Raw genomic sequence first — 22,641 nt, 5'->3', positions numbered from 1 at the left:
TAAACAAAGGTCTCAAAATCAGCAGAGTTGAAAAAGACATCCATCCTTCTAAGAACACTAGCAAAAAAATAATAAAAATAATTATTCTTGTCATAGGGGAGGTTGTACTCCATAGGGCTGACCTACAGTTTGTCAGTGTCCAGTTCTCCAGGAATTGGCAGTATAACCAGGCTGTTCCACAAAACCTGTGCCCTAAATGCATGACATGGAAAAAAAAAATCACGTGTTACTGTTTAAATAATGCATACCCATCATACGCTCCACTGACTATTCTCTTGTTATCAAATCGAATACATCGGACCAACTCTTCATGTCCTTCTAAAACCCGTAAACATGCTCCACATTCTATATCCCATAATCTGTGTAAGAGAAATATTTGATTATTAAAGTAGTTCTAGTGAAGACACACAGAGGAAGAAGTTCTTACACAAATTTTTCCAGTTTACCTGATGGTATTGTCCGAGGATCCACTTACAACTAAACGATCTCGATATTGTAGACAAGCAATGCCACGTTTGTGCCCATTTAGTGTACGAACAAACTCACACGTACTTGTGCTCCACACCTGCAAATATATGAAAGCGGAAGCTGTAAAGCATATCATAAAGCAACAGGTCTTGACATTTTTGAAACATGCATTCTAAGTTGACTAAACAACTGTCTTTTTATGCACAAGAATCAAACTAAAAACAGAGAACAATGTAGTAAACTGTATTCCTCAACAAGTGGAGCTCCGGATGCAACAAGAACTTTTAATACAGATGATACAGAACTGAAGTGCGAATGCATACATAACACACTTCAGATCGGTATTATACAGGGCTTTTATTGATACTGCCTTAAGTTGTTTTTGTATATAGTTTAAACACACACAAAAAAAAAAAAATAGGAACTTCAAATTCACAAACCATATCTTACAAATCCACCTACAGGAAGATTGGGCAAAAAATATGAAGACCATTACCCCTCCTGCTCAGTTATAGAAAGCAGTACAGAAAAACAAATACCAATAACCAACATCGACCACAAGGTGAACGTAAACTCCAAGAAAGGTATTTTACATTAAAGCGCCACTCCACTTTTGTTGAGAGGAAAAAAAAAAGGATTTTAACAAACTTTGTTTCAAATTCATACCTTTTGTCAATCTGAAGAAATCACGGTTTGTTTCTCTGTGCCCCTGTGTGGAGTCTAATGGGAGTGGTTTCAGAATTATCAACCAGCTGCTGCAGAATCAGGGCTCTAATGAGGAAAATTGCAGGATCTGCATCCCTTTAGATGTTATTTCCTATTGAGAGTATCTTGCCAAACATGACATTTTTGTTGCAGGGGATACCAAAAACCGGACTTGCATCTTGGTGCAGACTCCTGGGAAAATCAGTGAGCCAATCACACAAATAGGAAATTATGTTTCTGGGGGGTGTTTTGTACACATTCTGTGTAAAGAACACCTCCAGGTCGCCATATTGCACTTTACAGAAAATTACAGAGCTGCCGATTGAAAAGGAAACTTTTAATAACATTTAACTACAAAAAGACTGATGTCGCAATTGCATATGCTATATTTTTTTTCATTTGCGATTTCCCCCCCCCATGAAAGTGGAGTTATCCTTAAAGTACAAAAATTCCATTGTCTTGATCTTCCACTGATGACCGCAACACATATGAACCATGTAATTGCCCAAAGCAGTTCATAAAGAGGAGGTGAACATCCTAACAGTAACCTGGAAAAACCAAACTGATAAAAGACACAGACCATCTCTGATCAGTGTAAAGAGCCAATAAAATGGCTCTTTACAACGTGACTGGCTGAGTCCAATCACAGTCGGTCACAAGCACTGCCCTAGTGCACCAGGGAGGACCCGAGTAGGGAACACCATCCCAGCCATGTGGTTCAGTTTGGGAAGCTAGTGAATTAGAGGAAAAAAATAATTATACTCAGTTGGTAGTCCAGTCATCCCATTTTTTGGAATTTGTTCGGGCATTTGCAGCTTATATAAGTGAGCTTATAGAGTGGAAGGGCGGAGTCACGGTTTCCGAATTTAAGACCTTTCTGGGCCTATCCCTCATGGGCACATTGTTAAAAAAAGTGAATTGCTGTTATATTGGTCCACTGACTCAATTTCCCATATGCCCGTGTTCTCTGCATCCATGGCCAGGACAAGATACAAGCAGACCTTATGGTTCATGCATTTCAATGACAATAAACTCTGTCGTCCTTGGGGCAACCCTGAATTTGATTGTCTCTACAAAATTTGGCCCCTCGTAAACAACTTGCAGCCTTGTTTACTCCCAATCAAGTTGTCTGCTTTGTGGGGTCCCCGATTAAATTTTCTGTTCGCTTGACTTTCAAACAGTATCTTCCCAGCAAGCGTGCCAGATATGGGGTCAAGTTGTAAAAGCTTTGTGACAGGGCAACAGGCTATACATATAGTTTTATGAGGGAAAAGATAGTCACGTGGAGTCCGAGAACTGCCCAAAATTACTCAAGATTGTGTGCGACGCTTATTTGGAAGGGGGCACTTGTACGTGGACAATTATTACCACTTGTTTGATCCTGGAATTGGCGCACATGGCACTGTGCGATCTAATCGCCGGGGACTACCCCAACAGCTAGTAGAGTCCAGTCTTGGACTGGGGGGGAGAGCCTGTTTGAAGTGTAATAATTTGCTCGCAGTGAAGCAGAGGGATAATCTAAATGTTTTTGTTCTGTCCTCCCACAGATACGACTATCCAAATTCTAACACGACTGGTGTTGTAGAGAAATCCGTGTCCACAAATACAACCTAAATATGGGAGGGGTGGACCTTAACCAGTTGTTGGCACCATACCCAATTGCCCATAAGGCCAGATGCTAGTACAAAAAAGTGTCTGTATTACCCATTTCAATGGGCTCTGCTGAACACTTTTGTGCTATAAAAGACATCAAGATGAACTAGATCCTTCCTTAATGCGGAGTTCCACCCATATAAATCGGACACTCACCTGTCCCAGGTTCCAGCGATGCTGCGTACGAACCCCCTGAGCGTACAAAGCCCGGCTCGTCTCCGCCTCCTCTCTGCGGCACCGGTATTGTGGGCAGCTGACTGTGGCTTCACAGCCGGGCATGCGCGAGCCGCGCATTCATTGGCCAGGCAATCACCTGGGACCTGTGACGTGTCCCAGATGATTACCGAGAGCGAGGGAGGCGAGGTGAACTTTCTTCCGGCGCCACAGAGCCCCAGGAGGAAGTTGGTGGTTTCTGCCCCCCCCCCCGAAAAAATGTCAGGGGGTCACCTGCTCTTAAAGCAGAAGTTCCATTTTTGGGTGGAACTCAGCTTTAAATTCCAGGAAGAGCTCATCACAGCCCTTCCAGATGGTGGTTTGGCTCGAATTCGCTATGCAAATGCAGTGAGCCGGCTGCATGAGAGGCACTGCCCAGAAGTCCTCTGTGGTACCCCAGGCCAAAAAAAAACGAAGAGGTCATTTCTGTAAGAAACGTGGATACAGGCGTGACACTTGCTTTTATTGTCCCTCCTGTCATAACCAAACTGTTCTCTGCATCAGTGAATGTGTCAAACGCTACCACACACTAGTTGAGTATGAGTGTAGGGTGCAGCACTGCACAGTCATAGGACATACTTTCACAGGGTCTCCAAAGATGCCATCACATTTTTAGAGACCCAGACCTGGAACCTTTACAGTTACAAATAAAAGTGTTAAAAAAAAATAAAAAGAAAAAAGGAGCCAAAAATACTTGTTTTATTGTTCTCTCTATTGTTCTGCTTTGGTTCACTGTATTTTATAACGGCAATGTTTTAATGTTACTATGTTATGTTTACTTTGCAGGTATGTAATAATTTATAATATACTGTTTACTGCGTTTTATTGTTAACCATTATTTTCTTTGTAGGTACGCCATTCAGCTGCAGCACTAATTTATGTATCTTGACAGCAACACCACAATACATAAATTAGCAAGTCCAGCGCTGTAGGAGGTGATTTCACCACCACTGTTAAAAAAAAGAACAAAAAGAGCATATATGCCTAAGCATGGGGGCAGGGGTGGAGGGGCGATTTGCTCCCAACATATATTTTTTAGACATCGATTGCAATAAATATGTTGTTTTATTGTTGCCATTGTTTGCTTTTCAGGTACGCCATTCAGCAGAAGCACCAATTTATTTATCTTGAAAGCAAAAGGATTTGCTCTCAGCGACTCCAGCGATGTAGGATGCGCTTTCACCACTGCAGTTAAAAACGCATGCATGGCCATCATTAGAATTGGGTGGAATGCAGGGCAGTATTCTAATGGTGGGCAAACCCACCGATGAATCTTTTTTTCATTCAACCCACAGGCTGCATGGAATTTTTTTTTTTTTTTTACACAATATATGCCCAACAAGGACCAGCAACATACTGGTATGTTGCTAGATTTTAAGTGGTTACACCAGAAATATGCCTGCAGGTTTAGATATCATCTTGGTATCGTTCTTTTCAGCCAGCGGTCAGCTTTCATGTAAAAGCAATTCTAACGGCTAATTAACCGCTAGACTGCTTTTACTAGCAGTGGGAGAGAACGCGGGCTCTGTCCCACCGGGGAACTTGATAATGCAGCTGGTGGTTATGCCAGCTGACCATAGAGCTGATCGGAGACCAGAACTCCTCCAATCATCTCTATGGCATGAGAAACAGGAAGCTATGAGCATTTCATGACTTTGGTTTCGCCAGACAAACTGCGCCATTGGGAAAGCATCTTATCACACCAAAGTACCTGTCACAACCTATTGCCATCATAAGGGGATATTTAAATTCTCTGTGAAAATAAAGAGGATAAAAAAAAAAAAAAAAAAAAAAAATGAAAGCAACAGTGTAAAAATAAAATCGCAAATTAAAAATTCTAAGAAGAAAAAAAAATACCCCTGTCCCCCCAAGCTTGCGCGCAAAGGCGAACGCGAGCATTGGTCTCGTGTCATATGTAAACAGCAATTGCACAATGCATGTGAGGTATCACCGCAAACGTCAGATCGAGAGCAGTAATTTTAGCAGTAGACCTCCGTAAAGGGCTTTAAAAATGTATGTAGTTCGTCGCCGTTGCACGGTAGTGCTTAATTTTAAAGCATGTCGTGTTTGGCATTTATGTACTCGGCATAAAATCATCTTTTATACTTTACCCAACATTTGGGCAATATAGTGTGTTTTAGTGCATTAAAATATTAATAAAAAAAAAAAAAAAAAAAAAAAAAAAGGTAAAAACATTTTTCATTTGCATTTGAAAAAATGCTGAGCAAATACTGTGTGAAAAAAAGAATTCCAACACCTACCATGTAATCAGTAGGACTTTTGCTTAAAAAAGAAAAATGTATATATATATATATATATATATATATATATATATATATATATATATATATATATATATATATATATATATATATATAAATAAATGTTTGGGGGTTCAAAGTAATTTTCTAGCAAAAAACATATATAATTTTATCATGTAAACAAAAGGTGTCAGAAAACTTTTTGTCTTCAAGTGGTTAGAAGAGTGGGTGATGAGCTTCTAATGTTGTGCATAAAGTACCAGGACAGTTCTAACCCCCCAAATTACCCCTTTTTCGAAACTAGACACTCCAAGCTATTTGCCGAGAGGCATGTTGAGTCCATGGAATGTTTTTCCACAACTTTCGGGAACATTACAATACAATATTTTCAAGAAAGAAGGTTCCCTACTATTAGGCAGAGATTTTAATGTTCCTTTAAATCCATTAATTGACACATCATATGGTACTTCCAAATTACCCTTTAAAGCACTCTGTATAATTAAAAAAACTTCAGGATTACTGCATCACTCATGGCGTACTATAAATCCCATGGTAAATGATTACACGTTTTATTCTACACCTCATAACAGCCATTTTAGATTGGATTACTTATTCTCATCTCAAAAAGAACTACCCTTCCTCCTTAAAACATCGATTAAACCTATGTTCCCATCAGATCATCACCCTATTACTATGTCCATAGAATTCCCTACCATTAAGTCACAATCCTCAATATGGTGCTTAGACCCATCTCTGCTCACGGATTTTTTTAAGAAAAGAATTGACCTGAAGTCTCCCCTTTGATTCTATGGGAAGCTCACAAATGTTTCATACAAGGGGAATTCATGGCAATTGCAGCCAAAAAAGGAGAAACACAGACATACATCTCTCAGCATAATAAAAGCATTCATGCTCTAGAAAACAAAAAACAAAAAAAACAAACAGGAACTCAAGCATTGTGCACTTTACACAAACTGTACCAACTCAGGGTAACATTAATGGATGAATTGAATAAGAGAACAAAAACGTACATTTTATCACAGAAATTATGAATATAGAAACAAATCCAGCAGGCTATTAGCCAGAACATTATGAACAAAAAGCCACGACAACAATACATTGTATACATGATCCAACAGGGAAAAAAAATTAACAAGCAATATTCAAATAGACCAATTTGTCAAATACTACACACAACTAATATTAAAAAAGACACTTCCCCAAAAAGAGGGAATAGTCAACACGTTTTAAAAGAATTTCTTTCTAAACATTGTCCGACCCTATTTTAGCAATCGATGCAGAATCACCATCTTTAGCGGAACTAGATGCGGTACTTAAACAAAAAACAGGCAAAATCCCTGGTCCAGATGGATTGACTGTAGGCCATTACAAAACTTTCATCACCACTCTCAACACGCACATTATTACAACATTTAATAACTCTATCCTCGGATACCCCACCCCCCTGAGACCTTCTTACTGTGCATACAACAGTGATTGCAAAACCTAAGACCCAACGGTAATCTCCAATTACAGACCATTAAATGTAGATCTGAAGATTTATGCAATTTTTTTTAGCAAACGGCTTGTACCTTTTTTGACATCTCTAAATACACTAGATCAAGTAGGATTCATTCCTGGCAGGGAAGTGAGGGATAATACCCTTAAAGCTTTCAATATTCATCATTGGCTAACCTCAACAAAACAAGGTTATTTTCTTTACTTGGATGCAGAGAAGCGATCGACAGGGTGGCTTGGGACTTCATAACAGAGGTCCTATTAAAAATTGGTATAAGAGAATGGATTTTACAATTTATCATGGCCTTATATACAAACCCGACAGCCAGCGTTCGACCAGTCACCTGTCGGACGCCTTCTCTGTTTCCAAAGGAACACGTCAGGGTTGCCCTTTATCTCCTCTTATCTTTATCACCCTTGAACCTTTGCTATTATACCTAAAGGAGAACCCAGATATCAAAGGCATCACTATTGGTCAAAGTACTTAAAAACGTGCAGCATTCGCATATCTTATTATTCTTACAAGACCCACATACTACAATTCCCAATCTTCTTAAAGACCTAGATTCGATATGTTGGCCAATTTACAAATTAACTTTGCAAAATTGGAAGCTCTTAACCACTTAAGGACCCCTTCACGCTGATATACGTTGGCGGAATGGCACGGCTGGGCACAAGCACGTACCTGTCTCCGTAAGCCCAGCCGTGGGGTCACGATCGTGCCCGCCACCCGGTCCGAAGCTCCGTGACCCGATCGCCGCCGGTGTTCTGAGATCGGTCACCGGTGCTGAAGAACGGAAGAGGTGTGTGTAAACACACCTTCCCTGTTCTTCGTTGTGGCAGTGTCATTGATCGTCTGTTCCCTGATATAGATAGGACAATCAATGACGTCACACGTCCAGTCCCGCCCTCCTACAGTTAGAAACACATATGAGGTCACACTTAACCCCTTCAGCTCCCCCTAGTGGTTAACTCCCAAACTGCAATTGTAATTATCACAGTAAACAATGCATTTTTATAGCACTTTTTGTTGTGAAAATTACAATGGTCCCAAAAATGTGTCAAAATGGTCCGATGTGTGCGCCATAATGTCGCAGTCAAGAAAAAAAATCGCTGATCGCCATTAGTAGTAACAAAAACAAAAAGTTTTAATAAAAATGCAATAAAACTATCCCATATTTTGTAAACGCTATAAATTTTGCGCAAACCAACCGATAAACGCTTATTGCGATTTTTTTTTAACCAAAATTAGGTAGAAGAATACGTATCAGCCTAAACTGTTTTTTTATATATTTTTGGGGGATATTATAGCAAAAAGTTTTTTTCAAAATTGTTGCTCTATTTTTGTTTATAGCACAAAAAAAAAAAAAAAAAAACACAGAGGTGATCAAATACCACCAAAAGAAAGCTCTATTTGTGGGGAAAAAAAGGACGGCAATTTTGTTTGGGAGCCATGTCGCACGACCACGCAATTGTCAGTTAAAGCAGTGGCGAATCGCAAAAAGGGGCAAGGTCCGTAACCGTTGAAAACGAGGAGGAAGAAGAACAATTAAAAAGGATAAAGTCCCATTAGTCACAGATATTTTTAATATTAGTGGTATTGATCTTTCTGAAGATGAGCTTAGTGTACTTGATAAAGGACAAGTTCGCACCTGTCAGAAATTTCAACAAATTTCAAACCTATATCAGCTTATCCAAATTAAATCCACATTAAATATATATTTTTTTTAATCTAAACCAGCTGAAAGATCCTCCCTGATTCCTGTCAGTACAGGTTCAAACTTGAGGAATAAGTCTGTGTTTAATCCATCTAATGTAGACTCAAAATAATATTGAAGTGTTTAAAAGTATGGTTTTGAGTGATCTTGATCAGACGAAGGTGAGGTTTTGAGTGATCTTGATCAGACGAAGGTGAGGAAAATTAGAGATCCCACATTTATTAAGAGGAGGAAAAAAAAAAAGAGGCAATTATCCATCCGGCGGACAAAGGGGGAGGTTTAGTAATAATGAGTAAGCAATTCTACAAAGAAGAATATTAAAATATAATTTTATTTTTAGTATTATCATTATGGCATATTTTAATAATTTGATATTGCATATTTATTTTGTTTATATTTTGTCTGTTTATGTATTAATTAGTGGACTGTTTTTTAATCAGCATTGGGTGATGTCTTTATGTGCTGCTGTATATTTTAGGATATTATGGGAGTTGTAATAACCTCCAGCCACAAGATGGCAATATGATCCCTGGTAGCTATTAGGGATCTTATTATTATTGTAAAATAAACAATTTTTAGTATATGTTTTTTTATATTTAAGAGTATTATGAGGTTTTACATATGCTCTTAATTATTTTATATTTAGGCAAACAAATCTATTTGCAGTTTTCCATGTGCGCAGGCTGAGAGGCATTGTCTGTTTTTCTCCTCTTCTGACGGCCACGGCAATATGGTGCCTGGATTCGCTTGTTGTGCTTCGGTTTGCTGCCATGGTAACGGTTGTCTATATTAAGCCAATTGGGTGACGACGTGGCCACGCCCTGCTGAGGAAGTTCTGTATTGAACGCAACGCGTACGTGCGCGGGCATGACGTCACCCGCCGCTGCACAGTCTATTAGGAAATCATTACATGCTGTTTTTGCTCAATTGTTTGTGAGTAATTTGTGGTTTTAATAAATTACCTGTGTTTTGAAAAAGCGGAGAGCACTTAGATCAGGGGTGTCCAAACTTTTTTCAAAGAGGGCCAGATTTGATGAAGTGAACATGCGTGAGGGACAACCATTTTACCTGACATTCTTTGAATCATTAGAATGAAATGAAAATTAACTATTAAGCGGTCCAACAAGAATTCTCTTGCCTTTGTGGCTGCGTGTGGGTTGAAGAGCTCAAGGATGAGCTTGGGCATTTTATTTTGATATACTGTATTTATCGGCGTATAACATGCACAGGCTTATAACGCCCACCTTCACTTTAAGAGGGAAGTTTCAGGAAAAGAACTGTGAAGCAAAATAAGGGTCAGTGCCCACCAATGCAGCCTAATCAGTGCCCATCTGCAGCTTCACCATTGCCATGAATGCAGCCTCATTATTGCCATGAATGCAGCCTCATTATTGCCATGAATGCAGCCTCATTATTGCCATGAACGCAGCCTCATTATTGCCATGAATGCAGCCTCATTATTGCCATGAACGCAGCCTCATTATTGCCATGAATGCAGCCTCTGAATGCAGCCTCATTATTGCTCTGAATGCAGCCTCATTATTGCTCTGAATGCAGCCTCATTATTGCCATGAATGCAGCCTCATTATTGCCATGAATGCAGCCTCTGAATGCAGCCTCATTATTGCCATGAATGCAGCCCTCTGAATGCAGCCTCATTATTGCAATGAATGCAGCCTCGTTATTGCCATGAATGCAGCCTCGTTATTGCCATGAATGCAGCCTCGTTATTGCCATGAATGCAGCCTCATTATTGCCATGAACGCAGCCTCTGAATGCAGCCTCACCAGTGCCATGAACGCCGCCTCACCAGTGCCATGAACGCCGCCTCTGAATGCAGCCTCACCATTGCCATGAACGCCGCCTCTGAATGCAGCCTCACCATTGCCATGAATGCAGTCTCACAAGTACCACGAATGCAGCCTCACCATTGCAATTAATGCAGCCCCACCATTGACATAAATGCAGCCTCTGAATGTGCGGCGCTCTGGGATTCGTTGGGAGCTACAAAAGATATATATCCAAATTACCAGTGGGGGCACATTAAAATGAAACGCGGGCCGCAATTGGCCCCCGGGCCTGACTTTGGACATGTCTGACTTAGATCATGTCTTTTGTTCCCTTATGTACTTATGCCGCTTGCTGAGTCTAAAGATATTTATTTTTCTCTGTGGAGTAATTAACGATTTGGAGGACTCCTGGTGAGGATTTGATCTTTGGAATTTCTGCTTTGCATGACTTCCTGGTAATTCAGGGGTCCATGCTGGGAGGTGAGAGTACCTAGAGAGACCTTTGGTGGAGGAATTGTCACATTCTGTGAATCTCAGCACTGGTGGATCATCTTTATGGACTTGTTTTCACTGGCCACATGCTTGATTTATTTTTATGATCAATAATTTTCATTAATACTTGAATTTTGCACAGTATTCCTTATATTGTTTTTTTCACTTGCTACATGCTTAATTATTCAAGAATTCTTTTTGAATATTGTATCTTTAATAATTATTTTTTTATTAATTATTTATTTTGTTTTTATTTGCGCTGCACTTCTCTTTTGTATATATTTGCCAGTAGAATGTTGTGTTATTCCAATAGTGTTCAGCTTGCATAGGGGGTTTGTTTATTCATTTTTTCTGCGCGGATTGCACTTTCGCTTTTGTAAGGTCCGTAACCTGCATAATGGTCCGGGTCTTAAGTGGTTAAAGAGGTTGTAAAGGTTTATTTTCTAAATGGGTTCCTTTAAGCTAGTGCATTGTTGGTTCACTAATTTTTTCCTTTGATTCCCCTTCAAAATGTTTTGTTTCCCTTTGTCTGAATTTCTCACTTCCTGTTCCTCCTCAGTAAACTTGTCCCCATCATCCGAGCGGTGATTAGTCAGCCAGAACAGCTTACGGAACAGCTTACTGAGGAGGAACAGGAAGTGAGAAATTCAGACAAAGAAAAAAACATTTAGAAGGAAAATCGAAGGAAAGGGTAAGTGAACTTCAATTCTTCACAACATACAGAAGGATCTTAAGTCGTTTTCTTCAGGTACGTTTTCATGGTTCGGTAGAACGGCCATTGTGAAAGTTAAAATCCTACCAAAAATTCTTTATGTTCTACGGACAGTTGCTATTTCTCACCCTCAGCGTTTTTTTTTTACCTCTCTACGAAAATCTTGTTCAGAATTTATCTGAGATAAACTAAGGCCGAGGTTGAGCTTTGATAGATTAACCATTCCTAAAATGAAAGGTAGTGCAGGACTACTAGACATCCGCAAATATTATTGGGCCTGTCAACTATCAAGGGTAGTGGACTGGAACATACATGCCTGCACTAAAGCATGAATAAAACATGCATTCTCTATGTTAACACTTAGGCAACTTCCCTGGACAGCAATGGCACATATTCCGGTACAATGTAAGGCTGCATTCACATTGTAGCGCCGTGTACGCGGCGGATTTTGCCGCGGTTTACTTTTTTTTTTTTACAAAGAATTTCCATTGATGTCTATGCCCGAACGCTAATGCCGCCTGAAAAAAAGGGTCTGGAACTTGTTTTCAGGCGGCAGGCGTACGGTGTTTCGGCGTGAGATGTGAACCATCTCATAGACATCAATGGAAATTCGCCCCTCCAGCGGCACGAGCGTCGCGCTTCAGGCGTTTTGTCGCCTAGGTGTGAATGCAGGCTAAACACCCATTAATAGGCAACACTTTGCAAACATTTACAAAAATGTGCAGACAATTCACAATCTCTTCCTTACCAGGACCACCAACACCAGTTTGCAAAAACCCAAAGGGCCAGATTCACAGCATAAATACGCCGGCGCATCTACTGATACGCCGGCATATTTTCAAATTTGCTGCGTCGTATCTTGATTTGGAATCCTCAAACCAAGATACGACGGCTTTTGGCATAGATCCGACAGGCGTACGTATGCCTTTGGATCGTAGGTGTAATTCTCCGGCGGCTGCTGGGTGGAGTTCGCGTTGTTTTCCAGCGTCGGGTATGCAAATTGGCTGTTTACGGAGATCCACGAAGGTACGCGCGTTCGTCGCATTCTCTTACGTCGTCGTTAGTCGGTTTTTCCCGTTGCAATCTTAAGCCTGCTATTTCGTGGCTTAGATTTAGACCAGCCATAGCACGGCGGGAAATTTCCAAACGGAGCATGCACAGAACGTTCGGCGCGGGAACGCGCCTAATTGAAATGGTACACGCCCCATTTGAATTAGGCGGGCTTGTGCCGGACGGCTTTACGCTACCGAAAGTTTACACGCAAGTGCTTTGTGAATCAAGCACTTACGCTGGAAACTTGCGCTACGCCGGAGCGCAGCTATGTGAATCTGGCCCAAAGTTTCCCCCAGGAATGATTCAAACATTTCCTCTTAATTCAGGTCTCCAATCAGATTTTAGAGCAGTAATATTTTTCTCTAACAACAAGTTTCTACCAAAATCCACACTCATGTCCTTAATGGACATTTCCCAATTCTCTTCTGGGGCATATGACCCTAAGTTACGCTCGTTTTTTTTGAGACAAGAAACTCTTTGAAAAGCTTTGCATGAATATAGAACCACAGAGACACTTAATATCGATCATATATAATATTTTATTCGCTGATTGCACTACCAAATCTAACAATGAAGTGGGAAAAAGACCTTTCCATAACTCATGGAAAATATACTCCTATTCATAAAGGTTCAATTAATGTTTCGGCACAAGAAAAATTTAAATTCTTTTGCAAGATGGTACCAAACTCCACATAAATAACATAAAATTAATCCCCTTATTCCATCCATATGTTGGAGATGTCATGCACATGATGGCTCCCTATTACATATCTGGTGGGAATGCCCGGTGATTCAAAATTTTTGGACAGAAGTTCATCAACTTATCATTCCTATCACCTCTCTCAAAATTGACTTCTCACTTGCCCAACTACTCTTACACCACTCTTCTATTCCCAGAAAATCGTATCATCGATCTCTAGTCTTACACCTTATCAATGCTGCCAAAATGTGTATTTCAGCACACTGGAAATCCATCCATCTACAACAGCTGAATGGATTAAAAGGGCAAACAACATAGCTGAAATGGAGGAGCTTATTCATCAAGCCCATGACTCCACGTTATTCTGAAAAACATGGGCTAGCTGGCAACATTTTAAAACTACAACAGACTATACTGCATCTTTACAATCTTGTCCCCCTTAAGATTTCAAAGAATCAAATGAATTAGACAGTAATATACGATTATACACTTCTGATTTTCTTTCCATTACCTTTTTCTGATATATTTAAACCCCCCTATGAGGGAATTACATTCTCTACACCCCCTTTTGTCCATGATTTTCAAATATCTATTGTTGGATGCACTTAAAGGGGTTGCAAAGGTTCATTTTTTATTTTCTAAATAGGTTCCTTTAAGCTTGTCCATTGTTGGTTCACTTACATTTTTTTTCTTTGTTTTCTTTGTCTGAATTCCTCACTTCCTGTTCTTCCTCAGTAAGGTGTTCAGTAAGCTGTTCTAAATCACTTTCCACCGCTCAGATGATGGTGGAAAGCATACTGAGGAGAAACAGGAAGTGAGAAATTCAAACTAAGATAAAAAACATTTAGAAGGGAAATGGAAGGAAAAAGTTAAGTGAACCAACAATGCACTAGCTTAAAGGAACCAATTTAGAAAATAAAAACAACCTTTACAACCCCTTTAACTAATATCGTAAGGATTGTTGGAGGTCCGTTGACCACAATTCTACAAACTTTGCTTATATAAAACACTAAAAGTGCTCCTTTAAATGTATTATAAATTACATACTAAGTTTACATACTGTATTTATATACTCACAAGTAAGGTCTGCCACTTGATAATCTTACTTCATTTTCCAACCCTCTATTTTGACATTTTGTTCAGACCCATGTATTAACTGGTATTTTACCCATTAAGCAAAAGCCACATTCCTTTGTATATTCTCCTGGTTCTATGGATGAAGAATACCCTGGGTATTTCATCATTTTTAAATGTATTCGGTCACAGGTGTCAAACACAAGGCCCACGGGCCCAATCCGGCCCTCCAAGCCATTTCATGTGGCCTTCGCACCTCTCCTGCAACTGCAGGAGAGCTCCAGCCCTCCTCTGGTCCTTCGCCAGACCTTTACTTTCTGCTTTCAAGCAATGCATCCAGCTTCTTCCCAGCAGCAGCATAAGGAAAGGGGATGCACTTTAATGTAAGGGAAAGTAGGATGGTGGTGTGGCTCTTGACATCTAATGTAAGGGGAGTGGATATGTTGAACATCTAATCTTACAGATACAACTGGCCCTTTTGAGGGCAATCATTATGCTAATGCAGCCCACAATGAAATTGAGTTTGACACCCCTGTTTTAGGTAATCCACAACTGGATCTCCTAACTAATACAAATATATTTTATATGATCTTATTTGGATTAACAAGACACTGTTTATTGTACACCTGGTTAATGAATGCTACTTATGATTACTTGTAATATACGTGCATTTGTATCTTCTTTCGATTTCAATAAACTTTTTGTGGGAAAAAAAAAAATATACCAATGAGTGCACCTGGCTGCCGCCTATTTCTCTCCAGTGCAGGGGAGGGGGAGGTAATCAAGATGTTTAACTAAACCCTCCCCTACTTTTATAATGGAAAAGCAGAAAAGAGAAATAAAAGTAATAAAGACTATAGAAAATGTTTGAATAAACGCATTTTTACCCTGGAAGTGTTACCGTAGTTAATAAATTGAAACATTTGAAATGACATGTCTTTAAAATATTACCGACGCTCATAGAGCAGTTTAATACATGGAATTTACTACACCCCCAGAAAAGGTTGCAAATTTCATTCATTGTTTCAAGCCTTGTGGTATTAAAGAACCCAGGTTATAAATCCATATTTCTACTTCTGTAACAGGATGGTATCAAAATCACCCCTTCTCAAAGGAAGGTTCAGAACATAAATACCCTTTACCGTTAGCCCCTTTGGATTGCCTTGATGAAACTAAGTAATGCCAGACGGCAATCATCATTCGTTTATACTTATACTAATTCTTATACAAAGTTGTCTTTTAATCTTACCTATGTATATTTTGCTAAACGGACAACAGAGCATATAACTCTCGTTGTAGAACAATTAATAAATTGCTTAATTTTGTACTTCTTTGTACCATCAGAATTGGTAAACACATCGGTTGTTAAGACATATTTACAGATATTACCGTGTCTGCAAGCGTGCATGCCACAGATAAGCGTAAGGTTAACACGTTTTTAGTCTGGGTTCTCTGATAATCAGATTGTGTCCTAGCTGTCATTAGGGTCTAGGGTTTTAGTTTTTTAGTTATCGATGCTCCCTGCTGAAACCACTGCCTGTAGGAGAATTCCACATGCTTAATCTTACAATAAAGAACCCTCTACACAGTTTAAGGTTAAACTGCTTCTCTTCAAATTTTAGTGAATGGCCACGTGTCAAGTTTTATCCCTATTGTGGGGTCACCAGCACAGTATTTGTACATTGAAATCATATCCCCTCTCAAGCGTCTCTTCTCCAGAGAGAATAAGTTCAGTGCTCATAACCTTTCTTCATAACGCAGGTCCTCCAGTCCATTTATTAGCATTGTTGCCCTTCTCTGGACTCTTTCCAGTATATCCCTCCTGAGGACTGGTGCCCAGAACTGGATGGATAACTCAAGGTGCGGCCGGACCAGAGTCTTGTAAAGTGGGAGAATTATTGTTTTATCCCTGGAGTGAATCCCCTTTTTAATGCATGCCAATATTCTGTTTGCTTTGCTTGCAGCAGCTTGGCATTGCATGCTATTTCTGAGCCTATCTACTAGGACCCCCAGGTAATTTTCCATCCTAGATTCCCCCCCAGAGGTTCTCCCCTTAGTGAGTAGATTGCATTCATATGTTTGCCTCCATATGTTTGCCTCCCAAATACATTATTTTAATTTTTTCTACATTAAACCTCATTTGCCATGTAGTTGCCCACCACATTAATTAGTTCAAATCTTCTTGCAAGGTTTCCACGTCCTGTGGAGACGTTATTGCCCTGCTAAGCTTAATATCGACTGCAAATACTGAGTCGTTTATCGCATCCTCCATGTCGTTTATGAATTAAATAGGATTGGTCCCAGGACAGAAACCTGGGGGACCCCACTCTCCACACCAGACCATGCCATGTACTCCCTCATTTATAACTACTCTCTCAACTCCCCCTGTAGCCAGTATTCAATCCATGTACTCACCCTATGGTCCATGCTGACAGGCCTTAGTTTGTACAGTAAACGTTTATGGGGAACTGTATCAAATACCTTTGCAAAATCCAGATACACCACGTCTACGGGCCTTCCATTATCTAGATGGCCGCTCAAAGAAGGTTAATAGGCTGGTTTGGTAAGAACGATTAATCGTGAATCAATGCTGATTGCTGCTAATGATACCGTTGTCATTACTAAAATCTTGTATATAGTCCCTTATCCCCTCCAAGAGCTTGCATACAATTGATGTTGGGCTAACTGGTCTAATTCCCAGGGATTCATGTTGGCCCTTTTCTTTCAATATTGGAGCTACATTGGCTTTTTTCCAATCCGCTGGTACCATTACAATCAGTAGACTGTTCGTAAAAATTAGGAACAAGGGTCTGGCAATTACTTGACTGAGCTCATTAAGGGTGCAAGCCACCTTTTCCACGGTGACTTATTGTTACGTTTTTAAAGTCTAAACCCAATTCTATCCTCTCTTGGCCATGATGGTGCTTTCTGCGATGTGGCATGAGAACATTGCAGTTTTGGTTACTGAAGCCTTCGTTTCCCTCGTGAAGATTGAAAAGAATAAATTCAATACCTTCACCATCTCTCCATCCTTAGTAACCAGATTCCCTTTATCATTCTTTATGGGACAATAGGATCTGACCTCCCATTTTTAATTTAACTCTCCTCCGCTATGTGCCTTTCGTGTTCTCTCCAAGCTGCCCTGATTGCACCGTTACATTTCTTGTTGCATTCTTTGTAAAGTTGGAATGCTGATGATGATCCCACTGCATTGTATTTTTTGAAGGCTTTCTTTGCTTTTATATGCATGTTTACATTGAGTTAAAGGGGTTGTAAAGGTTTTTATTTTCTAAATAGGTTCCTTTAAGCTAGTGCATTGTTGGTTCACTTACCTTTTCCTTTGATTTTCCTTCTAAATGTTTTTTGCTTTGCCTCAATGTCTCACTTCCTGTTCCTCCTCAGTAAGCTTGCCCCCATCATCCGAGCAGTTCTGGCTGGGGGTTAGTATGCGTGCTCGCCCCCACGCAGGACTTATTAGCTCTTTTAAATGTATTTCCCATTGGGATGCACTGGCTAATACCCTTACTTAATATTCTCTTAAAGCATACCCATTTTTCCTCAGAGTTCTTTGTTTTACTAGCAGGGGTTTCACTTTTGCATCTTGCCGCTTTATTTTTTGCTTTTCGGTTTATGGGGATACCCTCTCTTCCTGAACAGCTGAGGCTGAGTATACCCAAGGCTGACCAACACCCGTTATCTGGTGAGTACAACACCTTAAGGGGAGCACAGTAGTATGAAGCTTACATGTCCCAACAGCTTTGGAATATGCAACCTTAAAATCTCACCTGGGAGGAGTAGTATGTGAACTGATATTTTTGACCTATACGGATTTGCATTGGATTACACCTTGAGGCATGGCTAGTAGCTCAGGACTTGACATTTTGAGCCCTGCAATATATTATTGATTTTTATCTATTTTTAAAAGGAATCAGTTAACTATTATGTCTCTAAACCCTGTAAACAGTCATTTCAACAAAACTTTTTTTTTTTTTTTTTACAACTCCTTTAAGAAATATTTCTACCGAACCTCTTGTTTACACAATATATTGAACTTATCACCAATTGTAAAATCACTGAGAGGTGGTCATAAGTTCAATATATTGTGTAAACAAGAGATCCGGTGGATATTTTTCTTAAGTACTAAATTTTGAGTGGGATGTATCCCATTTTTATTAGTAATTTAAACCATCCTCATTCATATATTGATCATATATTGTTTATACTATACTTCTCTTTAAATGCACACAAGTTATCTTGTTCCAGGATGTATATTTGGTTTATATACAGTACTCCCTTTGTTTGGGATGAAATATATCAAAACAGACCACTTTTTGGTTATGAAATACATACTTACACCACATATACACATCCTTTAATATTTAACATACAGTGTTTAGGGCTCGACCTACATCAAACTTGTCATTTTATTCCATATATTCCCTTGCTGTAAATAGACTTATGTTAATGATATTATTCTTTATATATTTTTCAGACGCAAGGGATCAGCTTATATGACAAGTGTTGGTAGTAATTAGAACAACTTTTGTATATTCATTTATACAAATGTTAGCAAATTATATTATGTTTTTATGTCTTTGTTTATAAACAATTTCTCTTCATGCATACTCATCATGCTTGTCGGGGTTTGCCCATATTACATCATGGGCATGACTATATTATACAAACATTGAACATATTTGTCTGCACATAAATAAATATTTAATTCAATTTATTGCACCACACGGGTCCGATTTTAATTGTATTTAATCAGATTTAATTCCACTTAATACTATATATATATATATATATATATATATATATATATATATATATATATATATATATATATATATATATATATATATATATATATATATATATAGCTGCGCATCTTCACCGGTCTCACGATTCAATGCGATTACGATTATCAAGGCCACAATTCGATTCCGCGATGCATCACGATTGCAGCGCAAGTGCGCATGGCTCTTCCCCCAAAATACTAAAGGAGATGGATCAGAGACTGCAGATGTGGTACAGGAGATGATCAGAGACTTCGGGCATAGTACAAGAGATGGTCAGAGACTGCAGACATAGTACAGGAGATGGTCAGAGACTGCAGACATAGTACAGGAGATGGTCAGAGACTGCGGGCATAGTACAGGAGATGATCAGAGACTGTGGACATAGTACAGGAGATGATCAGAGACTGCGGACATAGTACAGGAGATGGTCAGAGACTGCGGACATAATACAGAAGATGGTCAGAGACTGCGGACATAATACAGAAAATGGTCAGAGACTGCGTGCATGCTACAGGAGATGGTCAGAGACTGCGTGCATGCTACAGAAGATGGTCAGAGACTGCGTGCATGCTACAGGAGATGGTCAGAGACTGCGTGCATGCTACAGGAGATGGTCAGAGACTGCGGGCATAGTACAGGAGATGATCAGAGACTGTGGACATAGTACAGGAGATGATCAGAGACTGCGGACATAGTACAGGAGATGGTCAGAGACTGCGGACATAATACAGAAGATGGTCAGAGACTGCGGACATAATACAGAAAATGGTCAGAGACTGCGTGCATGCTACAGGAGATGGTCAGAGACTGCGTGCATGCTACAGGAGATGGTCAGAGACTGCGTGCATGCTACAGGAGATGGTCAGAGACTGCGTGCATGCTACAGGAGATGGTCAGAGACTGCGTGCATGCTACAGGAGATGGTCAGAGACTGCGTGCATGCTACAGGAGATGGTCAGAGACTGCGTGCATGCTACACAAGATGATCAGAGACTGGGGACATGCTACAGGAAATGGTCAGAGACTGCGGAAATTATACAGAAGATCAGCAGGTAAGTATGATTTTTATTTTAAAGAAAAAAATAATACCCTTTAGTATCACTTTAACAAACCCATTGAGTCTTTTGGCAGCAACTTGCATAGTAAACAGGTCAACATCACTGCACAAATAAAAAAAGGGAGACATTCCAATCAGCAAGAAATATCCTGCTTGCAGATCAGTAGATGGTTCCAGAGGGGAGAGATAGGGAAATCACAGGAAGAAATTAGACAGCCCACGCACAGGATAGCTGCAGCAGGAAGGGGGGGGGGGGATGTGCCACCTCTATACACTCACCCATATATCAAGCATGACAGGCTCATCTCTCACCTCCGGAGCACTTCCATCCCCCCCTCATTTCCTCGCAGCTCAATTTTTGTGTCCAGAAGCCAACTTTATGGCTCATCCCACGGATGTTACAACAACTGCAGTTTCAGCTCCGTGCAGTGATCTGTGTGTCTCTGTCTCTCAGCTCCTCGTGCGGCTCGGCACCGCCCATCGGGGAGATGACCAGTGTCACTGTCCAGTCAGAGCTCCAAATCCCAGAGGAGGGGGAGATCGTGGGTGGGGGCAGCAACGAGGCTCAGGCTACTATTATGTGAGTTGAGGAGGGGACAGCTCCAGGCGCAGCCTGCCGATCAGCGGCATATCTTTCCAGCAAAGACATTGCTGTGCGGGGGAGGGGCCACAATTACGTCATTAACAATCGATTATTGCTAATACCGCATCGATGCAGAATCGTCCAGGGTATAATCTCGATGCTTCGATAATTTTCAACACCCCTAATTATTATAATATATATATATATATATATATATATATATATATATATATATATATATATATATATATCATACATATACACACACACATTTATATTCATATATTTATTGTAGTTTTTGTGCACTTGCTTATCAATAATTTGTTATGTTTTATTTCCAACACAGATCAGCACCAAATTCATGAATAATTCCACATTCACGTTTCCACATTTTATTACTATGATATTTATATTAGTTTTCATTTATATTTATTTAACAGCACTTTATTTTATTTTTGCAGTATATTTATATATATTTATTGCATTTCTTTGTATGTTTTTCACATACACTTATAAAGTCTATATCATAAAATGTGTTTTAGGTTAGAATGTCACGTGTGTGTTTTTGTTTTTGATTGTGCAGATGCTGTTCTGAACATGGGTTGTGTCAGTTTCAATCAGGCATCTAATTTTCTAATGCTGTGCAGACCAGCTTTAGTTGGTTTGGAGGCGTTCAAAGTTTTCCATTTCAATCGTTTCAGATCCTCCCACAACCCAGCTATGACTAAGCATCTATCCATGATGTGAAACATGTTAGCCTTTTGTCCCCTGTGTCCAATTCATACTATTGATTGCAGTGTTGTATGAATTTTTGGATGTCATAAAGCTTTGGATTTTATCCTTTATTTATTTTGTTTCAATAAATCGTTCATCAGAGTGCGGTAGTCTAGGATTATTTATTTTTCCTCGGATCAAGGCAGGGTCTGCACCTGTTAGTGCTACAGGGCGGGAGCACAGCATAGGTCGCAGGGCTTGGAGCGGTACTTTTTTTCCACCTTAGACACTGGTGAAAAAACTGAGGTACTCTCCATTTGGGAGGGGTTATATAGGGGTGGAACACAATTCTAATTGGGTTTGCCAGTGTCCAATCACCTGTGGCGACTACATAACCTATTAAGGCTCTGTGTCCTGTGATGTATGAGCAAGAAAGGATGGGTTTTAGCAATCAAGACAGTAATGTCATTAACAAATTCAACATACCCTTCTGACAGAAACCAGTGTTAAATTGTAACTAAAGGCAAACCTTGTTTTTTTTAAAAATGTTGATAGAGTAAAGAAGAGTTTTAACCCTGTAAGTTTTATTACCCTGTGTCCCATTGGGGAGATTTCACCCATTTGTGTTCTGATGTCAACCAATCCCTCAATAAACTGTAGCTCCCCAGTGCCAGCAGCACTCATGTAGCCCCAGACCATGATACTCCCACCATGCTCGACTGTAGGCAAGACAAACCTGTCTTTGTACTCCTCAACCTAGTTACCGCACACACACACACACACACACACACACACACACACACACTGGACTTTTGCTGTGATAAATCTTGGCCGAGCCGGCCTGCCGGCGCCCCCTGCAGGCAATGTGCTGGCTGCACTTAAAAATAGTCCAAATGACAGGCAATCTTGCTCTTATACAATAGGTTCCAGCAAACACAAGGTTCAATGTTGGTAATTAGGGTTGTCCCGATACCGATACCAGTATCGGTATCGGGACCGATACCGAGTATTTGCGGGAGTACTTGTACTCGCGCAAATACCCCCGATACCTAATTAGAATACTCGCCCCCCGCCGCATCGCACCGCCGCATGGGTTAAACGGCGTGCGGGAACATCACAGCTTTCATT

General features: G+C 40.0%; 1 protein-coding gene across 4 annotated transcripts in view; it reads right to left on the bottom strand.

Moving 5' to 3' along the window:
* The window catches only part of FBXW11 (F-box and WD repeat domain containing 11), a 409,123-nt gene that overhangs the window by 120,547 nt on the left and 265,935 nt on the right, over window positions 1-22,641 (bottom strand). For all 4 annotated transcript variants that reach the window (XM_040344702.1, XM_040344701.1, XM_040344705.1 and 1 more), the window contains 2 exons: window positions 447-565; window positions 249-359 (listed from right to left, as the gene is read on the bottom strand). In XM_040344702.1, the coding sequence (XP_040200636.1) occupies window positions 249-359; window positions 447-565 (230 nt within the window). The remainder of the gene's footprint in view (window positions 1-248; window positions 360-446; window positions 566-22,641) is intronic.

Source organism: Rana temporaria, chromosome 3 (genome assembly GCF_905171775.1).
Source record: "Rana temporaria chromosome 3, aRanTem1.1, whole genome shotgun sequence".
NCBI lineage: Eukaryota > Metazoa > Chordata > Amphibia > Anura > Ranidae > Rana > Rana temporaria.
Note: the sequence above shows the minus strand (reverse complement) of the source record. Positions and strands in the feature narration are given on the sequence as shown.